General features: G+C 42.3%; 1 protein-coding gene across 2 annotated transcripts in view; it reads left to right on the top strand.

The window, feature by feature from the left end:
- The window catches only part of ANTXR1 (ANTXR cell adhesion molecule 1), an 81,139-nt gene that overhangs the window by 21,514 nt on the left and 39,943 nt on the right, over nt 1-19,682 (top strand). For both annotated transcript variants that reach the window (XM_048928121.1, XM_048928120.1), the window contains 2 exons: nt 10,317-10,386; nt 10,969-11,047. In XM_048928121.1, coding sequence (XP_048784078.1) covers nt 10,317-10,386; nt 10,969-11,047 — 149 coding nt within the window. The remainder of the gene's footprint in view (nt 1-10,316; nt 10,387-10,968; nt 11,048-19,682) is intronic.

The following is a 19,682-nucleotide window of genomic DNA, read 5'->3' as shown; positions in this document are numbered from 1 at the left end:
AGGAAGGCAGGTAGGAACTGCTCAGCTTGGATTCATGGACAAAGGTAATAGCACAGAATCATGGAATCATTAAATCATTGAATCATGAAACATTCATGGAATCATTGGAATAGCCCAGCTCCTGGGAAGTACTGTTTGCTGACAGAAAAAATGACAGGCACGTTAAAGCCTGAGTGCCTATTGTTTTTGTGATGGGTACTGAGGACCACTTAATTCGAGGAAGTAATGATCCTATTGTTCTCATCTTGCATGCTTGTAAATCCACATAGGATGTCAGACTGTATATTTCATATCTCATATCACCAGTAACAGTAGAATTTATTTTGCCTAATGTGGGATCTAGTCAGATAGTGTTTTGAAGGTAGTCCTGATTCTTTATACATAAAATAAAGCAGCTTTATTTTATATTAAGAAATGCATGGGTGTGTAGAAAGGGAGTTAAAAGAGCTACAAAACCACTCAGCATAACAAAAGTCTCTAAACTTTCACGTTTAGGGGAGCCCAGCTCCCTGCTGTGGTTTGACATGGCCTTCTTTTAAGTCCTGAGCCTTCCTCAGACCAGATATCCTTTTGAGAGACTTGTCCTGCTTCTGAGCTCTAAATGAAGACTGGGTATTTCAGTGTGCAGTATTTCGATTTTAGCACAACCTGGGGCAGTATGTGCAACCTGAGTGACAGGGGATAAGGGTTGCATTTGGTTTATTAAATTATGCTTTTACTTTTATTGTGATTGCACTGAATCATTTGCAATACGGCTGAAACATGGTATTTTTTTCTTAGAATGCAACTTAGAATGCTCCATCCTACCATCCTGAACAATCAAAATTATGCTTCATGTTGTTAGTTGTGTTGTTTTTTCTTTTTAACTCAAATCTGTGACTGAGAAACCTGTGGGCTGTAGGTGGTCTCTTAGGAAAAAGATTGTTTATCCTGCTGGTGAAATGAAAGGACTGTTCTTGCTGTTTATTGCAGTCAGTAAAGAGGGTTCATTTGCTAAAGGCTTCAGAGGAGGACAGCAAGCAGGTGGTACCTATGAAACTGCACCTCCTAGGAATTAAAGGGATTTGGGTCAATATGGTCCAAATCTTTCTGTGGCTTGCATTAACTAATGTCACAGTTTGTGGATGAGCTAAGAATAAAATGCAGTTATCAGCACTGTAACTATAGGCATTAACTTCAAGTTCACCTTTCAAAACATTTCACTGAGTCAGAAGAAGATTAAGAGCCACGCTGTCTCATTATAATAATCTGGCACAGCATCTCAAATTTGAAAGCTGTAATGTGAGCACAGAATGTGATATGACTAGCAGATAAAATTAGAGCAAGAACATTTGCTAAATCCTGAGACGAATTTCTGGCTGTAAAATGTGCGGTGGTACAGCTGGCAGTCTCAACAATATTGCCTTCAGCCCATTGACCTCAGATCTCCCAATGAACTTTTTTGGGGTGTGCTTTACAATGGCTTAGCATTACTGGGGAATCTGTTTTCAGTACAGTTGGACTGATAAACAACCACAGAAGGAGATTAAGCAGCATGTGAAGGAAAGCAAACGGCAGATGTGAGCTCTGGGGAAAATGTGCTTTCTGGAGCAGGGATGAAGATGATGCTAAAAATAATAATAAAATAAGTGGGACAGCAATCTTTGGGAGACTTTTTCCCTTCCCTAGCTACCTATCCAGCACCCAGTTGAGTTCAGTAAGAAATGTTTGGGGAGCATCCTTGCTTAAAGGGACCTGGGGATTCTGGGGGGTACCAAGTGGAATATAAGTCAACAGTGAGGCACTATAGCAATAGAAAGCAAATCAGGTTCTGGGTTGCATCTGCAGGGGCATTGCTAATGTAGATAGAGGTGTGGTCATCCAATTGTGCTCCATTCTATTCTGCTTGCTGCATTCAGTGCTCCCACAGATCAAAAAAGCTGCAGGCAGCCTGGAGTGGGTCCAAAGGAAGGCCAAGAAGTTGATCCAAGGGCTGGAGAATCCACCTTACATGGAAATATTGAAAGAATTAATGTCTTTGCCTTGGAGAAGAGGGGACCCTACCACAGTTTTCCAGTACTTGAAGGGCAGCTACAAGGACAACAGAAGCTCCCTATTTGCAAGAACAAACATGGAGAAGACAACAGAGAATGAATGGGCACTTCATCTTCATTGGGATAGGTTCTTTCTTTACTTAAGAAAGGCACTTTTTCACAGCAAGATCAATCAACCACTGATACAGCATCCCCAGGGATGTGGTGGAATCCCAGTCTTGGTTTTTACCGTATAATTTGAGAGAGTGCTAGATAATCTCACCTAGGCTTCCTTTTCCCATGTAAGGTTGTAGCTGACAATCTTTCAAGGTCTTTTCCAGTCTGGAAAGATTGTAAGAAAAGATTGAAAGAAGAAAGCTCAGAGTCTAATGGTCTGAAATGTGTGGGTCTTGGCCTTTTTAATTGGAAGTTTTAGAATATGCAGTAGGCAAACTGTTCTTATCCCACAGCTTAGTTCTCTTCCTCCTGGTTTATGGGCTCCTCCAGTAGCTAGAGATTTGGTGCAGATCTCCTTTTTCAGTGGTCATCCTTCTTTTCTCTCCTGTGTAAAGCCTGTTCAGCACTCTATTTGCTGCTCCGCATTTTCTCTTGTCTATAGCTTGAAAGTTCCCTCTTTACTTGAGGCTACACTGGCTGTGACCTGCCATCTGTGCTGCATCCCAATAGCTTCAGAGCTCAGCTTTCTGGCTCTGATGCAAGACATTCATTCCTGGAAACACACTAAAGTCTTCATAGAGCTGAGAATGTCATCCATCAGCTTTTCTCTATTCAGTGTGTCCCATCCATGGAGACACAAAAACATCTAGTGTTGCCAATGGGAGGAACTGCTTTTGAGGGTTACTTCACTCCCAAACGCTGTGACCTGGTGCTGGTGGGGGTCAGGAAAAGACTCCTTCCTCCTCCTTTTGTGTGCGTGTGCTGTCTCTGTACTGAATAATTTTCTATAGTGTCCATCATCATCATTTCACAATAGCTTTCAGGAAACATCAACTTCTTTTGTTGCAACCCATAGGCTTTTTCCTTGAGGCTGCTGTCTTATGTGTACAAAATGGCCATGGAAAAATAAGGATGAGGGCCAAATACATCCCCCACCCCTCTGACCTGGTGTATTCATTGTGTCCTGAATCAGTGCATAGGTGAGAAGTAAACTTATTCTCCTTGGCACCACACCAAGACTTCTCTGTTCATTCTGCAGAATCCTGGAGTGCTTGGTGCAGTGACCTGGAAGCAGGAAGCCAAAAACTCCATTTCTGAGTTCAAGCTGTTCCCAGATTGAAGGAATCCAGCAGTTTCTGATGAGTGCTCCCAGATCCACGTCTCTCCAGGCAGAAATCTGCGCTTTAAGCTTTAAGTTTAAGCTGCTCTGTGTGGGAATATATCTCAAAGCTTTTGCTTTGCTGTAGCCCGCAGCTCCAGCTGGTATTCTCCCTTGCCCACTTAGATGCAAACAGTTTAACATCAGCGTTAACTCAGAGGGAGTTTTATGGAAACCTTATGGAGAGCAGATGGTTCAGCTGTTTTTGTTTGCTTGAAACTTCTTGGGCTCTGATTGTATCAGGGAGGGAGGTATTTTTAAAGATAACACTAAGCCAGAAGTTCCTGAAACCTTAAATTATCCCTGATGAGATGTAGACCAGCACAGCTAGGACTTGCTGAGGTTAAGGGCATGAGCTAATAGATTTTTATTGGGATTGCTGGCAGAGAAAAGTGGCAGGTGAAGAGAGCATTGGCTTACAATGTTCATAGCCATGGGATAGAAAAAAATAATTAAAAAAGGAACAGCTGTAGAAACGATAAAGAATATTTGGCTGCACAGAGCTGTAATCAGATGCATGTTCAACAGCAGAGTTTTTTCTGCCAGCAGCAGGACCTAGGAGAATTGGTTTCAGACTGTGCAGAGTTAAAACTAATTATCCAGTGCAGTGACTTATGACTGTTTGTGGTGCTAAAATGTCTTTGTCTGCCCAGATTGTGCAGGATCCAGCAAAGATAGCTCTGGGCATGGAGGCAAGCTCTGTCCTAGGCAATTTAAAACTCAATGGAGGGATGAAAGATTGGTGAGGAAGCAGCACACACCACAGCAGAGATAGGAGCAAACCTCTTGCATTCTAGTGAATGCTGTGGATACTTGGCTAAAACTGATTCTTTCAGATAAGACTGTGTTTTTCAGCACTTGGTAACAGAAGCAAGGAAAAAGAGGCAAAGATGGTGAGAGCATGGCTTCCCCAGCTGTCACCAAAGTGGTCTATACAGGGAGCTGTGTCCCCAGGCTGCCAAGCAAATGCCTTCTAAAAACAGTCATCTGCTTTTGAAGCAGATTGCTAATTATACCTTTTCTTTCCTCTTTATTTTTCTGGCAGCACAGTACTTTTTCTTGTGATACCTTCCATACTTTCTCTTATCTTGTCCATTCGCAGAACAGGAAAGTTCTGCTCTGTGCTTCTATTTCAATCTCTGAGTTCCCTAATGTCATGGCACTTTAAACCTCCATGGAATGTTTCCTCTTTTTTTTTTTTTTCTAGTGGATTTTCCCTCTTTTCATTACAGTAGTAGTTAACATCTCCCACTGAACAAACTCCATCAAGATATTCTGAGGATGTGACCTTTGTGAAGGACACAAGCTATGCCTGTGTTTCCCCTAGAAGGAATAGATGTGTTTCTTGGGTGAAAACATACACCAAGGTGAGCTAGGCATCCTCTTTTGAAGGGTGGATCAACTCATTACTTCATTAAAAAATTAGTCACAGAATGGCCTGGATTGGAAGGGACCTCAAAGATCATCCAGTTCCAACCTGTCTGCCAACCACTAAATTAGGTACCAGATCAGGTTGCCCAGGAGCCCATCTAATCTGACCTTGAATACCTCCAGGGATGGAGCATCCATGTGAATGAATGAAAATAGGAGAAAAAGTTTTGCTTCCCTCACATGCTTTCCTAGCCTCTAACAAGTTGATGTGTGGGTACTTTTCTGCATGTGAAGAATTGTGATGGGCCTTATGGTAACTTCTCCAGGGGCTTGAAGTTGGGCAAGGCATGCAACTGAAGGGACTGCTTGTGGTAGTGACCCTTTCATACTAGAGCACGTGCTGCTCTCAGAGCTGCCAGTTGTGAGCATGAGCAAATTAACAGCGGAGTGCCTGCCAAGTTCTGTTAGCAGCTTTTGGGCTATGTGTGCTGGGTGAACAGAGCTATAAGCATAGCAGATGAGCACAACAGAGACAAAGGAACCCATCAGAAAAAGAAAAAAATTTCCTTCCAGATCCCTTTTCTCCATCTAGAGATGATTACGAATGTGATATCACTGCTATGTGCTTATCTCTCTCTTCCCCCCCATCCTCTGTACTCAGCTCTGGCTTTGGCATTCGAAGCTTGTGTGTCCCTACTCATAACAGAGCAATCATAGCATGATCTCAATGTGGTTTTCATTACAGCATTAACAAAACATTCTCTCTTTATTTATGGGCCTTCTCATAGGCCCTTCAGTGTTCCAATGTCTTTCTGCATTCCTGCCTCCCCACAAAGTGGATCCGAAGTAAAAACTTCGCTTGTGGAGTTGTCACAAGGAGTGGCATAAGAAGAGTCAGACAGGATGAACTGAGATTGGGCTTTGGTAGTTGGTGCAGTGAATAATAGAAGTATTTTGAGTTTCCAGAGGAACAGTGGAAGTGCTCAGGGCTACCTGTGTCATGGAATCCTAGGATCTTGGAGGCTGGAAACGACCTCTAAGATCAGCTAGTCCAACCATCCACCTACTGTCAATATTGCCTACTAAACCATATCCTTAAGTACCACATTGAACCTTTTCTTGAACATCTCCAGGGACAGTGATTCCACCACTTCCCTGGGCAGGCTGCTCCAAAGGTTGGTCTCAGGTGGACTGAAGACCAAAGGGAGGACAACCTTCTTAGCATAGACGTTCCTCAGGGAATCTATGAGAGCAGCCAGATTCCCCTGATTTGTGTGTATTAGATTAACAGAAACCAGTGTCATCTTTCCTGCAGATGCAGAAGACTAGGTCAGAGCATTTGGAGATGCACTTCAATCAAACACAAATCACAAATACTCCTTTATTTGACAAGGGTAATAACGGAAGGAAATTGTTGGCTTGTGATGCATGGAAAGTTTGTCAAACAGCTTTTGCAGCCTTTCCTGAACTAAAATATTGCAGACATTGCAAGCCTGACAGTCAGCATTGATACTGTTGAGATGGCAATCTGAAAACATTCATGCTTTCTCTAAGAGATCTTTGCAGTCATTTTTCAGTCTGCTCATTAGTTTTTGGATGAGCCGTTAACCAAAGAAAAGGCTGTTTTAATTTCAGCATGTTTATATGGCAGAAATACTATCTTTCTTTGTCACCTTTGGGGTTTTATTCCTCTGGTTTAGTTTTGCTCTTCTGTGTTAAAACATCATGCATATATTGAAGCTGTTATTATTATAGTTGGGAAGTACTCCAAGTCCTGGCTTGCCAAAAGGCTACACCCTGCTAATGGCAAAAGAAACTACACACTAATGCTAGGACTAATAGATTTTACAGGCTACAGATAGCTGTTAAAAGGTATAGGAATGCTGGATAGTGAATTACGGGAATTTGAGCAGTAGAAAGTACCTTGTTGAAACAGTACCTTGTTGAAATCTATAGAAAGCACGTATTTTGGGGAGATGTTTGACCCTTCTGTTTCTGCACGCAGCTGTGAAGTGATTATTAATTTTAGCTACCCATTTATGTTGTGAGTCCTATGGACTTCTTTTACAGTGAGAACCTTATTTTGCTTGATGAGGTGATCAGGGGTGGATAGGTAAGGCATTCCTTTCTGTAGGTGGACTTTCTCAAAGGTGAAGTGTTGCAACGCATCCTGAGGTTCTGCCCATAACTGATATCTGCGATGCATTTCTATGAATCTGGCAAAAGAGTCTAGATGACTTTTGCAGGGCTGCAAGGCCAGCTAGCGGCCGAGCCGAGAAGGGAAATTGCTTTCTGTGCAGCAAAATCAGTAACATGGAGCGGCCCCTGCTTTCCCAGCTCCTCCACCAGCATCATCAGCTGACGGGATTCCAAACCACAAGTTCAGCTTTGGCATGAGATCTGGAGCTTGGGAGCATTCAGCATTTGGGCCCATCTCTTACTGCACAGGAATACAGCAAGCTTTTATGCAGCATGCAAAAGAAAAAAAAAAAAAAAAAAAAAAGCATCCTGTCAAATATGTCCTGCAGACAGAGGCACGATTGCGGATGAGAAATGTTGTTTTGTTTGGTTTCTCAATGTAAGTTTTCCAGGAAGGAGTTGGATGGACAGAGTTTTGCAAAATGAACGGATCCTCTTTTGTTTAGAGCTAAGAAATAGTCACTCATTTTTGTGGTGAAACACAAGCATTCTCCAAACAAAATAATCTCTCTCTGTGGCAAACCCTGCCAGCCATGAGGCTGATGCACTTTCTAGAGAGGCATAGATATAATGCAAGTTAGGGGATGGAAAGGGAGAGAAACAGAAACAAAAAGCTGAGGAATTCCAGTGCAAAATTAAACCAGATCCCGTTTTAGTGAGTGCTGGCATGGAGCATTCCTTGACCTTGGCTGCTGGTGTTAGCAAAGGAGAAAACAAGACATTGGTCTTCATTCTCTGTGTGTGCACTGAGACAATGTAATAAACTTATGGGAGTTAATTATACCTTCATAGATGAGGGTGAAAAGTCCACCAGAGTGCCAGAGGGTGCTGTGCTCACCACCCATGTGCATCCTCCATGCTTGGGCAAAGTCAGTGGTAAATGCTACTGCTTTGCTTGGCTACTCTGTGGCAAAACTGACTGCCTGCATAGGATCTCCCCATGAATCGAGTGCTATGCTGTAGGTTATGTGAAGTGTGAGCATCACGGTGTGCTTTAAATACCTGTTGTCTGTCAGGCTCTCAGAGAGAAAGTTGCCTTGTCAGTGTGGGGTTGCAAAGGAAAACCCCATGCTAGAAACATCTGCTCTTAATGCTTAGTGTAGTGGAAATGTTAGTACGTGTTCTTGCAGCAGGGCTGTGGGAAAGCAGGAGTAATATATGGTATTTTCCAGGCCAAAAGCAGGAGCAGGGATCGAGAGGGATCACAGAAGCTTGAAGGCTGCTCTCAGTAGCCGAGTCATGATACAGAAGTGAAGCCTATTTGTGCAAACTGTGCTGGCTGTGATGTTTCATTTTCAGCTGTTCGCCTGTGTGTCAACAGCCCTTAAAAAAGCAATACTGTGGGCAATGCAAAAATTCAAGTGTGTGCATATAGGCATGGGATTTGCTAGAAGCTGGAAACATAAGGAAAACTTCAGCGAAAGCTACAGTTTTTCACTACCATTTTATTCTTTGGAGTGTAGAAAGTAAACATTCCCTCACCTGCTCTAGGAAATCATATTTTATTTTGCTGTCAAAGTCAAGAAATAGACCACTATGAAGTAGGGATTATAATATGCAATAGGAATTACTATTACTACTACTAATATTGTTTGTTTCTGCAATTCTGCATTCTGCACCGAGGGGACAAACTCTTGCAGCCTCCGTCTTGCCTCTCCTACATGCTTCATTCACTGCAGTAAAATGTGCTGCACAGCCCTGCTTCTGAGTGAGACCTGTTGAGCTCTATCCATCAAGAATGGAGCCAGTGTTGTCAGGGTTAGAGTTGGGCTGGGTTACAGTTAGGTTAGAGTTATGATTAGGGTTGTTATAATTAGGGTAGTTTTAACATTTGGGTTGTCTGAGCATTGATGTTGGAGTTAGCATTAGGGTTATTGGGCTCCACTGCTACTGTCCATGTGAATAAATCTCCTAGCAGCCAAGATTGAACAGGGCTCACAGCTGATGCTTCTTTCAAGCAGATAACCGCGTTCTCTTTGGTTTTTGTCTCTTTGTGGCTTTTCCTCTTTCCATTGGCACCTTAAATGGAATTATAGCTCATAAACAAAAGACCAAGCAAAATAGACCGGTTCAACTATTTGTTAGATTGCTAAACAACTTGGCTAAACTCTCATTTTTGCTCCTTTCCATCCTATTTGTCAACGGTGCCAGTTAGGCACTGAACACTGTTTCTGATCTTCCTTCTATGTTGCCTATGTTAATGCTCCCTGGGAAGATAAGTGAGTGCACTGTACGGTTGTGAAGTTGTTTTTCTTGGTTGTAGACCCTGGCTTTGTACTTCAAACAGGAAGGCAAGATGGTGATATATTATTCTCCTGTTTAACATGGTGCCATGGAAAGGACTCCTTCATCTTGCAGTGTATAAAGATGAGATTGTGATTTGAATTTATGATAGGGGTTTAAATCTGTCAGGGTTTCAAACAAAATTAAAATTTTAAGAGGAGATTTTTAGGCCATCTTACAATATTTGCTAACTGCTCTCATTTAATATATATGTAATCATATCTAGAGAAGACTTTAGAGATGGTTCTAACTACAGCTGGAAGAAAGCTTCTCAATGCAATGACACACTTCTGGAAGCTGCTGATTCATCAGAATTAAACTGATCTGTAGGAATGTGTGGTTTCCAGCCAAAAGTAAAAGAAACCAGCCTGTCTGACTGGTTTTCTGCCAACCTGCCTGATGTCTGGTCAGCTGGCAAATGGGCCGGGAAGTTCCTTAGGATCCCCATCTCTCTGGTGACTAGGGAGATAGTACAAAGTTCTAAGTGTAGAAAAGAGCATTGTCTGATGTTCATCTTTCCAAGGCAAACTCCAGTTGTTATTTTTTTTCACTCTGATTTAAAAGCTGTAGAAGAGGCAAGAAGGTTTAATTTATGTTCAGACAATTCTGCCTTGAAGTTGTGACATTTTCCATAACATACAGTTTTCTTCACCCAGCTGTTTCCAGTCATAATTTATTGTACTGGACCTGTTGGTCCTTACTGGTTTCTTCCAACCTGAAATATTATGTGATTCTACATCTAGGCCTCCTATACAGGGGGGCTGTGATGATTTGCTCTGTACATTCAGAAAGCTTTGGGTCTTCAGTTCTGTTGTGAGTCAGATGTGGGGCGTGGGGGACTTCAGCAGTGCCAGTGGCTGCAGGAATGGGGAGGATGTTGCCTACAGAATGGGGATGGCAGACAGTGCTGGGCTTCTGATGCTTTGTGCCCTGCTGCGGGACATCACAAGTGAGGAAAAACAGTATTTATACATATATTTATATATATATATATATATTTATTTATAACTAAGCTGTCTTTAAGTATTGTGTTACTGATCTGGTAATAAGCCTTTGTATCTGTCTTGTTTTTTCTTTTTTTTTTTTTTTTTTTTTTTTTTTTTTTTTTTACCCAGATGAGAAGCCTTTTGTTGTGGAAGATACCTATTTACTCTGCCCAGCACCTGTACTACGAGAAGTTGGCATGTATGTTTTTCCTATATACTCTAATACTTTCTTTGCCTATGAGAAAATGACAGACTGCCTCATCTCTGTATACTCCGTTGTTCTTAGGTGCAGCTAGTTCTACCATTGTCTTTTATGTTTCACCTTTGAGGAACTCATAGGTTTTAGAACATAATTTTTTAGGTTAAAGCAGGGCATTGTTTGCTGTCATTGGTTGGAGTTTATCAGGTATGGCACATCTGAGTACAAAAACCGGCTATGGTATATTTGCATTGCTAGTGTCAATAGATTTAGATGCACTCTTTGAAACTATCTCAACTCAGGGTGGTTTATTAATTGTTGTGTGACAAGACTTTTGTCCCCTGTGTGGGATTTCCATGAAAAGGACTTCTGTGCATCAACAGACATTTCTCTCTTTTTCATATAAGCACAGAGAGGGAGAGTCAGTAGGAGAGTCAGTTATCCTCTCCATGACAGAAAAACATTCCTACCTCAAATGGGAAAAGTTTTGCTGCTGATCCTATAGTCCAAGTTCCAGAGGATGTTGTCTAGAAGAGGATTGTGGACAGACAGCTCTGACTTATTTATTTGGTGTTTTTTCAGGGAGGCAGCTCTTCAAGTTAGTATGAATGATGGTCTAAGCTTCATCTCCAGCTCTGTCATCATCTCCAGCACACATTGTGTAAGTTCTCATTCACCAACTTGAAATGATTCAGTAGGATGGTGGCATTTAACAACAGACGTGTTTGGTACACTGATATTAGTGCTCCCGATTTAGTCACCCTGATGTGTGAAGGTATTGTTTAATTCTTTTCGAGGTGAGCCTGTGAACACAGAGATGCAGCGTTTTCTGTGCCATAATACAGCAAAGCTCTTGTGCCTTCAGTAATCGTCTTGGCCCTTATATCTGCATGCACAGATCAGATTAGAACTAGCATCCCAGGTCTGGAGATGTCTATACCTACTTGTCCAGTGGACAGTGATTAAGAGGCATTTCTTGCAGCTTTTTCTGCCAGTCTGCGCCTACAGTGATGCTGCCAATGGTGACACAATACACAGGAGTTGTTAACTGCACTCTTATTCTGGAGGCCAGTATGTACTTCGATGACAAAACCTTTCTGTTGTAACATTTAAATAATTTAGAAAATGTTAAGATGGAGCCAGTTGGACTCAATGATCCTTATGGGTCCTTTCATACTTGAAGCCCAGATACAGATACTTAAAGAGCAGGGCAGATGGAGTGTAAGCATCTGTATCTAATAGGCTGTTTTTTAATCACTGCAGATATGAAAACAAGCTAAAATTTTTTGCTAAGAAAGTTGGTCCAGTTTCTCATTAGTTTAATGTTAAAATGATATTTTACTAGTAGAGGTCTTGACCTTTATTTAATATTTAAGTCTCCTAGGAACAAGACTGCAAAATAAATATCAGTTTTATCAAACAGTGAATGCTCTAAGAGAAAGAAAACATTTTCCATCTGAGGCAAATAGGTCACTTCTTGGCAAGGAACACAGGATCAAGGCCTTTGCCTTGAATGCATCACTGCGTTGGTGGTGTAATTCAGCAAGCCTTGATTCCTGCGACTGCCAGAGGACTCAGTGCTCCTGTGCTCACGTTGTCTTCCAATGCCAACTGTTGGAAATGGGATACTGGGAATTTTTGCCTTGTGCAGCACAATCATTTTTGTGAGGTTTCCAAGGCAAAAAGTGCTTTTTTTTCCTAATTACACCACCTTCATATACAAATAGTGATCATGTGGCAAACATAATGTTCTTGAGCATTTTTCCCTTTTAAGAAATGACAGTTTTGTGTCTCTTGAATACAGCAATACACATTCCTCTCTAGCAGAAACTCACTCTCTTTGGGAACAGACAGCTTTAGCTTGCACCCATACTGCCTAACTGAAGTCATTATTTGCATTTTTTCCACTTGAGGTGTAAAATCTGCTACAGCTTTTCAGTGTGGAGAAAATGAGAGCAGGTTTGGAATGAAGGCATATGTAATGACTGATTTAATCTCCTTCCTGCTCTGCTGAGAAAGAATGAAAGACATTCTGTTTTCCAGCACTAAGTGACAACACTTGTCAAGACTCTCAGCATCACGTTAGACCTCACTGGTGAATACTGCTGGGGGCTTGGGGTTTTTCTGTTGCTTTTCTTATTCTAAAGGAGACATAGGTACAGCTGAAGCAGCCTCACAGCTTCTACATGTTCTTTTGAATCTGAGCATACAAACCTGCAGATGGAATCCACTTGCCTGTATTGCACATGGCCATTGTGCTTCATGGGACGTCTTTCTTTCCACAGCTTTCTAATTCCTGAGGTACGGCAGACTTCATGGTTTGCAGCCACGTGAATGCAAGGGATGCCTTAAATTCAACTGATCAGGCTCTGTTTTAGTCTTCCTTTGGCTCAATTGCTTGTGCTTTCCTGTATCAGAGCACAGGCATGGCAGCATACACTTTTATACCCCATTTCCACACATCTCCAAAAATTACTCATTCAGGTTCCTAAAACAAAATTGCCACAAGCGCTTAAATTCTGTTTTTTAGGTGAGTATTCAGCCTGTCCTGGTTAACCAGGTTAGCCCAGAAGAATTGGTCTGTTTTGTTGAATGCCAGTCTTTCTCCCACCCTCATGTCAGCTCCTCAGGAATAATGCCTTTGTTCTGGTTTATTATTGTATGGGGACTGCTGAATCACAGTCTGAACCTCTGATTGGTCACCTGAGGCGAGCACTGAGTCAGCCTGGGAGCACAGGTGAAGGCAATTCATCTGTGTTGCTGGAAGGGTGGAGCCTGGCTGCGCCTCTCCTAGACCCATTTAAGAGCTCTCTTCCTGGCTATTCTGCTGAATATCTTCCTCATCCAGCGAAGTCTGTTCTGTGTGCTTTGCAGGTGCATGAAGTGTTCTTGGTCACTGCTCTCAGGGTCCTTGTGCTGTGTGCTAATAGAAGCCAAAAGCATCTGGTGATGGAATGAAGCTATCAGTGGCTGCAGGAAGTGATTCAGAAACAATTGGTCAGGCTTTGGTGTGACATTACAGTGCATAAATGCTGTATTTCCATACAGTGTGAAGGACTGAGTTGTTCTTGTTCTGTTTTCTCACACCTTTTAAGATCAGAATTTTTTTCACTGCACTTAGGAAAGAGACACTGAGTTGGAAAGTAAAGGTTAATGTCATTTCCAGTCCCAGTCCGTAAGCTGACAGCTTAAAGTGATGCTCCAGGTGTTCTCACATGGTTGCACACTTTCTATCTTTTATCTTTCAGACCAGAATATTCTCATTGGATGGCATATAATCAATGGTGAGAGGTCCAAAATAGTTCTCCTGTTGGCATCAGTGGACCTTACATATAGACTATAGCTTACTCTCTGCTGAACAGATCAACCCCCATCTTGCTGCACCAAGGCATAGAGCCTGGGATACAATGGGAGCCAAGCATCTTCAGTCCACCAATGGGAATTATAATGTGTATGTGTCTATTTCTCAGCACACCATCTTGGAATTTCGTATGCAAACTTGCCCTGCATCAGACTTCAGTGCTGAGTGTTGCTTTCGTGTGTTTGTGTGCTGCACTGAGCAAATAATGGAGTTGAGAAACCCTTAAAAAGGGATTTGCTCCTCAATTCAGGAGTTTTCTGAAGAACTGAAAGAGGGAGAAAGTATTAGATACTGCTTTCGTAATGGGTACACACCCAGATGTGCACAGAGCAGGCTGCACACCAAGCACTGTCAGGAGATGTGCAACAGAGGAAGTAATTAACGAGGCAGCGTTCACAGGCAGGAAGTCAGTCCTACTCCACTGCTGCCAAGTTCTTCAGTGCAGAGAGCTCATCTCGGAGAGAAGCCAGGATGAGAATTAAAATAAGCCTTTGTTCATTTTCTAAAAGGCTCTCAGAAGAGCAAAAGCCACTAATGACCTCTTGCACTAGCAGCTCTCAAAACTGGAAGGGAGGTGAAAAGTGCAGGGCTGGAGTGCCCATGTAAAGTGGATCTCCTAGGCTGTTCCAATGCTTCAGCTAGAAGAGCAATCCCCTGTACCACCTAGTGAGAAACACATGGTGCTTCTCTGCAAGGAGAGATAATGAATCACAGAATCGTTTGAATAGGAAGGAACCTGTGAAGGTCATCTAGGCCAGCTCCCCTGCAATGAACAGGACACCTACAGTAAGATCAGGGTGCTCAGAGCCCCATCCAGCCTGACCTTGTGTGTCTCCATGTCATCCATTCTCCATCGAATGGAGGCACCACACCTGGGGTGCAGAAACATTTCTGCTGCAGGATTTTAATCAACCAGTGACCAGAAGTTGTTGTTTGCCATGTGTATGCAGTTCACAATGGATGTCTTCTCGCGTCACACTCAGTTTCTTCAGGAGGAGAGCTAGGTAATCGTGCTTGTAAAAAGGAGTCTTTCAGGTGAAGAGTTATTTGTTGGGCCAGGGTATTCTGGGGGGAGAGGTTGCGTTTGGGAGGCCTGTGCAATGCCTAAACTGGGCTTACTCCTGTCCAGTGCTAGTAGATATCAACCTTGCCTTTCCTGAAAGGCTGGTGTTGCAAACCTGCACCCACCGTTCTGGGAAGGAATGGTCTCTGATCCCACATTTCCTATTGCAAGGATAGATGAAACATTGAAGCAAACTGGAAAAAAGAATTGGATCTTATCATTTCAGTGGGTGTTGCTTTTGACAAAAGGATCTTTTAGGTCTTTTCCAACCTTGGTGATTCTGTGATTCTATGATATGAGTACTGACACACCTTTCTCTATCTTTGTATTCCATTTTTTTCTTGTTTTTCTGTGGCTGTCTGAAAGGGACTGGAGGAATTTGTATGTTTAGTTAAACAACAGTGGATGGATTTTGTCTTTAAATATGGAGAATGAGAAGGTCAGAAATTGAAGAGAGGACTGCAGGCCTGTAGTAAAATCTGATGACTCCCTGCAGTGAGGGGTTTTTTATTCAGAAGGAATGTGATACAGTGCTAACGCAGAGTTTTCTCAATTGTGACTTTGTTCTGGGCTGCACAGTTAAGGCTCTGCCAGTTATCACTGTTCCTGAGTCTGCAGGCAATTAAAGTGCATTTACTATTGTATCAATAGAGGCTTTATGAAACTGCAGAGCAAATTTAATGAGCCCTTTCCTAGGCCCTTGACCTGTGTGTTATTAGTTGAGGTATTGCTCTGTGGGAACTCCAGGGCACATGTTTTCAGGTCTGTTTCTGAAGTAAATTATTCTTAGTTGTTTTGTGCTGCACATATAGTAGGCAGTGAATGGTTTTACCTCTCAGATCACTCTAAGATTTAAATCTGCAGGAATTGTTTCACTCTAATATTGTTGCATGGGCTGTTTTATAATACCCTTAAGTGAGACAAGGCATTTTACAAGAGCACGCTCCTAAGATTTGGAAAATAGGACTTCCGAAAGAGACCAATACTTTGGGAGTGGAGGAGGAATCACAGATTGGACATTTGGAAAAGCCCTTCTCCACAGGGCTTCTCTCAAGTTCTTCTCTCATCTGTATTCATATCTGGGATTGCCATCACTCAAGTGCGAACTTTGCCCTTGGTCCTGTAGAACCTCAGTAATTTCTTTTGGGCCCCTTCTCAGGCTTGTCCAGGCCCCTTTAGATGGCATCCTTTCCTTCCAGGCTATGAGTGTGATTCCAATTTAAATGAAATTTCAGCAGGAAGCTTCTCTCATATATCTTGTTGTGTGGGTTGAGGCCATGCTGGTGTTTGCTTAACCTTGCTGAAGTCACGGCAGGCTGCCTGTGGCAGCCCATGAGGAACATCACTGGTTAACCCTCGGGGAGGGGTATGTAAGAGTGTTACCTCGAGAAGCTGCTGCTTAGATTTCATGTATTTTTTCTTTTTTTAGTGAAGTTGCTTAAGTGCTACAAATCTCAGACGCAGAGACAGGGCATTCCAGAGCTGTAGCATGCTGTTTTCCTTCCTTTCCTGCCTTGCAAAGAAGTAAACCCAAACAGAGCCATAAATGGCTGTTGTTATGACAAAATGTAATTCCACAGAATTTTGTCTATTATTCCAGTTAGTATTTGCCTCCCAAAATGAATTTAGCATTCTTCTATTGAGGGCTGCCTTCAGGCACAAATGGAAACCAAAATAACTGCTTACGTTTCACCTCGAAGACTTTGCTTTTTAGCTCCGAGTGTCGAGGGACAAGAGAGGGCTTTCTCAGAATAGGAGCTCCTCAGTCAAAATAGGAAGACCTCCAACTGGGTAGATGCCCATCATATGAAGGGTATTTGGTTGAATCGAGGAGAAACTTAGCTGTCCCACCAAGCTGTACTCTATGTACTGATGCAATACCTCACATTGCAAGACTGGAAATCCTGATTTTTTTTTTTTACCCTTAGTTCTGCCCTATCTGTCTTCCAGTGGTCTTGCTCACATTTCTATTTATCTGGAAACTTGTGGGTATTTCTTCTGAAGGAAAAATTGAGTGTGTTTTCCTAAGTATAAACACTGCAATTGGGGATTAAAGAAATGTTTTCTCTGATCAAAGATCTTCCCTGGTAGCAGAGGGAGCAATAATTACTCCTTCTCTCCATGTGTGAACTCTTCAGGACAAGGGCTGTCTTTTGCTCTGCATTTGTTAAGCATGTGGTAAAGTGAGGCTTCACGGGTGTGTATATTGTGCTGTAAAACAAATAACCAAGGGTGCTGGAAGAATCTTTCGTAAGTGGGCTCTCATCATCTTTCAGCTGTGAAAGGAAAGAAGGAAAATAGATCATTGCCAAAGGACCTCTCATTTCACAGCACAGTAAAGTTGGAAAAGTAGATCTGAAAATACATAGACTGGCTGACCCAGAACAGGTGTTTCTTGCTCATATCTCCTTCTATGCCTGGCTCCCACTCATGTAACTGCACACAGACCATGATCAAAGAGGTTAGCATTACAGAATAGTGCATTCAGTGAGAGTCCATTTCCTTTTAGAAATTAGACCAGATTATAGTACTAAAAATAATAATAATGAAGTCCCTATGTGTGTGTGATGATAAGCATCCGTTTCTGTTGCAGTGATGGGCGCGTTCCCAAGAGAGTCAGGTTCTATGATTGTATTCTAGATAGAAATAGTGAATGTTCCCATCACAATAAAAGCTGCCTGAATCTGATGGGCAAAGGCCAGGGTCATCCTTTGTCCTCCCTCTCCTCTGTTAAGCTTGTTTCTCCTTTCTATCCCGTGAGAAAATCTGCCAGAATTTGGATGCTCATTCAAAAACTGTAGTCAAGGTTGCTGTAAAGCCTGTTAGCAGCACTTGGCGCTTTTCCTGTTAGCACCCCTTGACGTGCTTTCTGTGTGTCATTGCTCTTCCCATGGAGAAAACATCAAAAGATAGTAGATTTTAATGTATAGGATGTAGGACTGGGACAGAGATGTGCACATCTCCTGGGATTTGGCAGTAATAAGTGTTTAAGTTACTATGAGCCACTCTGAAGGCAGCCTCAGTGAGGTGGCTGCCTCACACTGCGCTGTTGCTCCCAGGTAGCAGAACAGGTCTCGCACTGCATTCTCAGCACAGGAGCAGTAATGCTGCCAGCTTTCCAGCCTGCCCAGTGTAAGAATGTCTGGAAAGGCTCCAAGATGCTCTGCTGCACAGCATGGGATCAATGGTTGTGGAGCAGTTAGCTGGTAAAGGAACATCACATCTGTGATCCTACTTTCTGATGAGGTCAGTAGGAGTTAGAACAAACTCCTTTTATTGAACTTCACACTCTACAAAAGCCAAGTGCTTGACGCATGTATTCAACAGAAGTCCATCCTTCTTAGGCACACCACAGAGTCAGCACATCTAAACACGTGCTTCAAGTTAAATCCATTTACTGTTGTGGTAATGAGCATGCACGCTAACCACTGCCCTCTCCCTATAAATCAGTGGTGCATTAATTCATCAGCAGTGGTACATAAGCACACTTGTTAGGTGCGCCTAGTACTTCATTCATCACTCCTATACGTCAGTAGTCAAACCTTTCAGGAGTATGCTTTGATGTTGCTAATCTGTTCCAATACTGGAATATTTACTGTATGCTGTAGATGCTAGTGGAGTAAAGTGAGGAACTATGAAATAAAATCTTAAACAAAAATAATTAGGATTCAAACAAAACCAAATTCCCATCTGTTGCATAATAGCTTGTTTGAAATCCTCAGACCTAAGCCGTTGAAAAGTCAATGAGGAGATTTATGTGTTTCTCTTAGAAGCACCCTGGATGCCTAAGCTGAAAGAGGGTCTCAGAGTCACTGATTCTGTCTTAGCTTTGTCTGTCTGCATGACTGTGTTCCCACTTCCTGAAGCAAAATTTTAGGAACTTGGTCTTGGGCAGCAACATTGGTAAGCAACAGGAGAGGTGAAGATGAGTCATTTGCCTGCAGCGATCATCCCTGTTTGCTGTCTCTTGAAGGAATGTGCATGCACGTAATCATGACCTTTTTCTTAGATATGATCTTCCCTGGGTTTGTGTGTGTCCTAGAGGAATGTCTTGCTTTTGAAGACAGCACATAGCTGAATTTTTGTGGGTAGACTTAAGGAAATAGCCTGTGCCATGTTCTGGGTCAGATGTTGTCATCCCTCACTGCTTGGGGTACCTGCAGACATGGGCCAGGTCCCTTTCTCATGACAAAAGAATTCCCCCCGACACAGTTTGGCTCCTCAAAGCCCAACACTAATTTCTGAGTGAAAGAAAAAAATATATATATTTATATGTACATATGTGTGCATCCATGTCTGAGAAAATGCATCAAATCTCCCATTTCATACTTCTTGATATCTTTGTATTTTACAATATCATCCAGAGGTAGTTGTCCATTGGTCTTCTGATCCTGATCACTTTCATGTAGAGTGTTTCTTGATACAGTAGCAAGGCATTTAAAACACTGGCTCCAACCATCATCTAGGTCTTCAGCGGCTGTCTGGAGGCAAGTTTCTTAAATGTTTTGTGTTTAGTTTATAGTTGGCAGAAGTGGTAACAGTACCTCAGCCCATTTTTCACGTGGTGGAGTTGTAGGTTGTTGAGCCTGCCATAGGCACAGGCAGTATGGTTTTATCTCCATATAGCAGTCAAAATTGATCCCAATGGGAAAGTAGCACTGATTTCCGATAGCTGTGTACTTAGGGGCTACCATGCTTCATTTCTGTAGATACTTTACAGGAATTCCAATAGTGAAGTGTTAAAACTGTTTGTCTTCAAAATGAAAGCTATTTTCATCGTCAGAGTTGACAGCCTTTATTCAATATGTGTGTCAAACATAGCTCATTGAATTATTGTGTTGCTCTTCCAAATTTTCATTTAAAAATAATGGA

The sequence above is a fragment of the Lagopus muta genome, chromosome 27, assembly GCF_023343835.1.
Source record: "Lagopus muta isolate bLagMut1 chromosome 27, bLagMut1 primary, whole genome shotgun sequence".
Classification (NCBI taxonomy): Eukaryota; Metazoa; Chordata; class Aves; order Galliformes; family Phasianidae; genus Lagopus; species Lagopus muta.
Note: the sequence above shows the minus strand (reverse complement) of the source record. Positions and strands in the feature narration are given on the sequence as shown.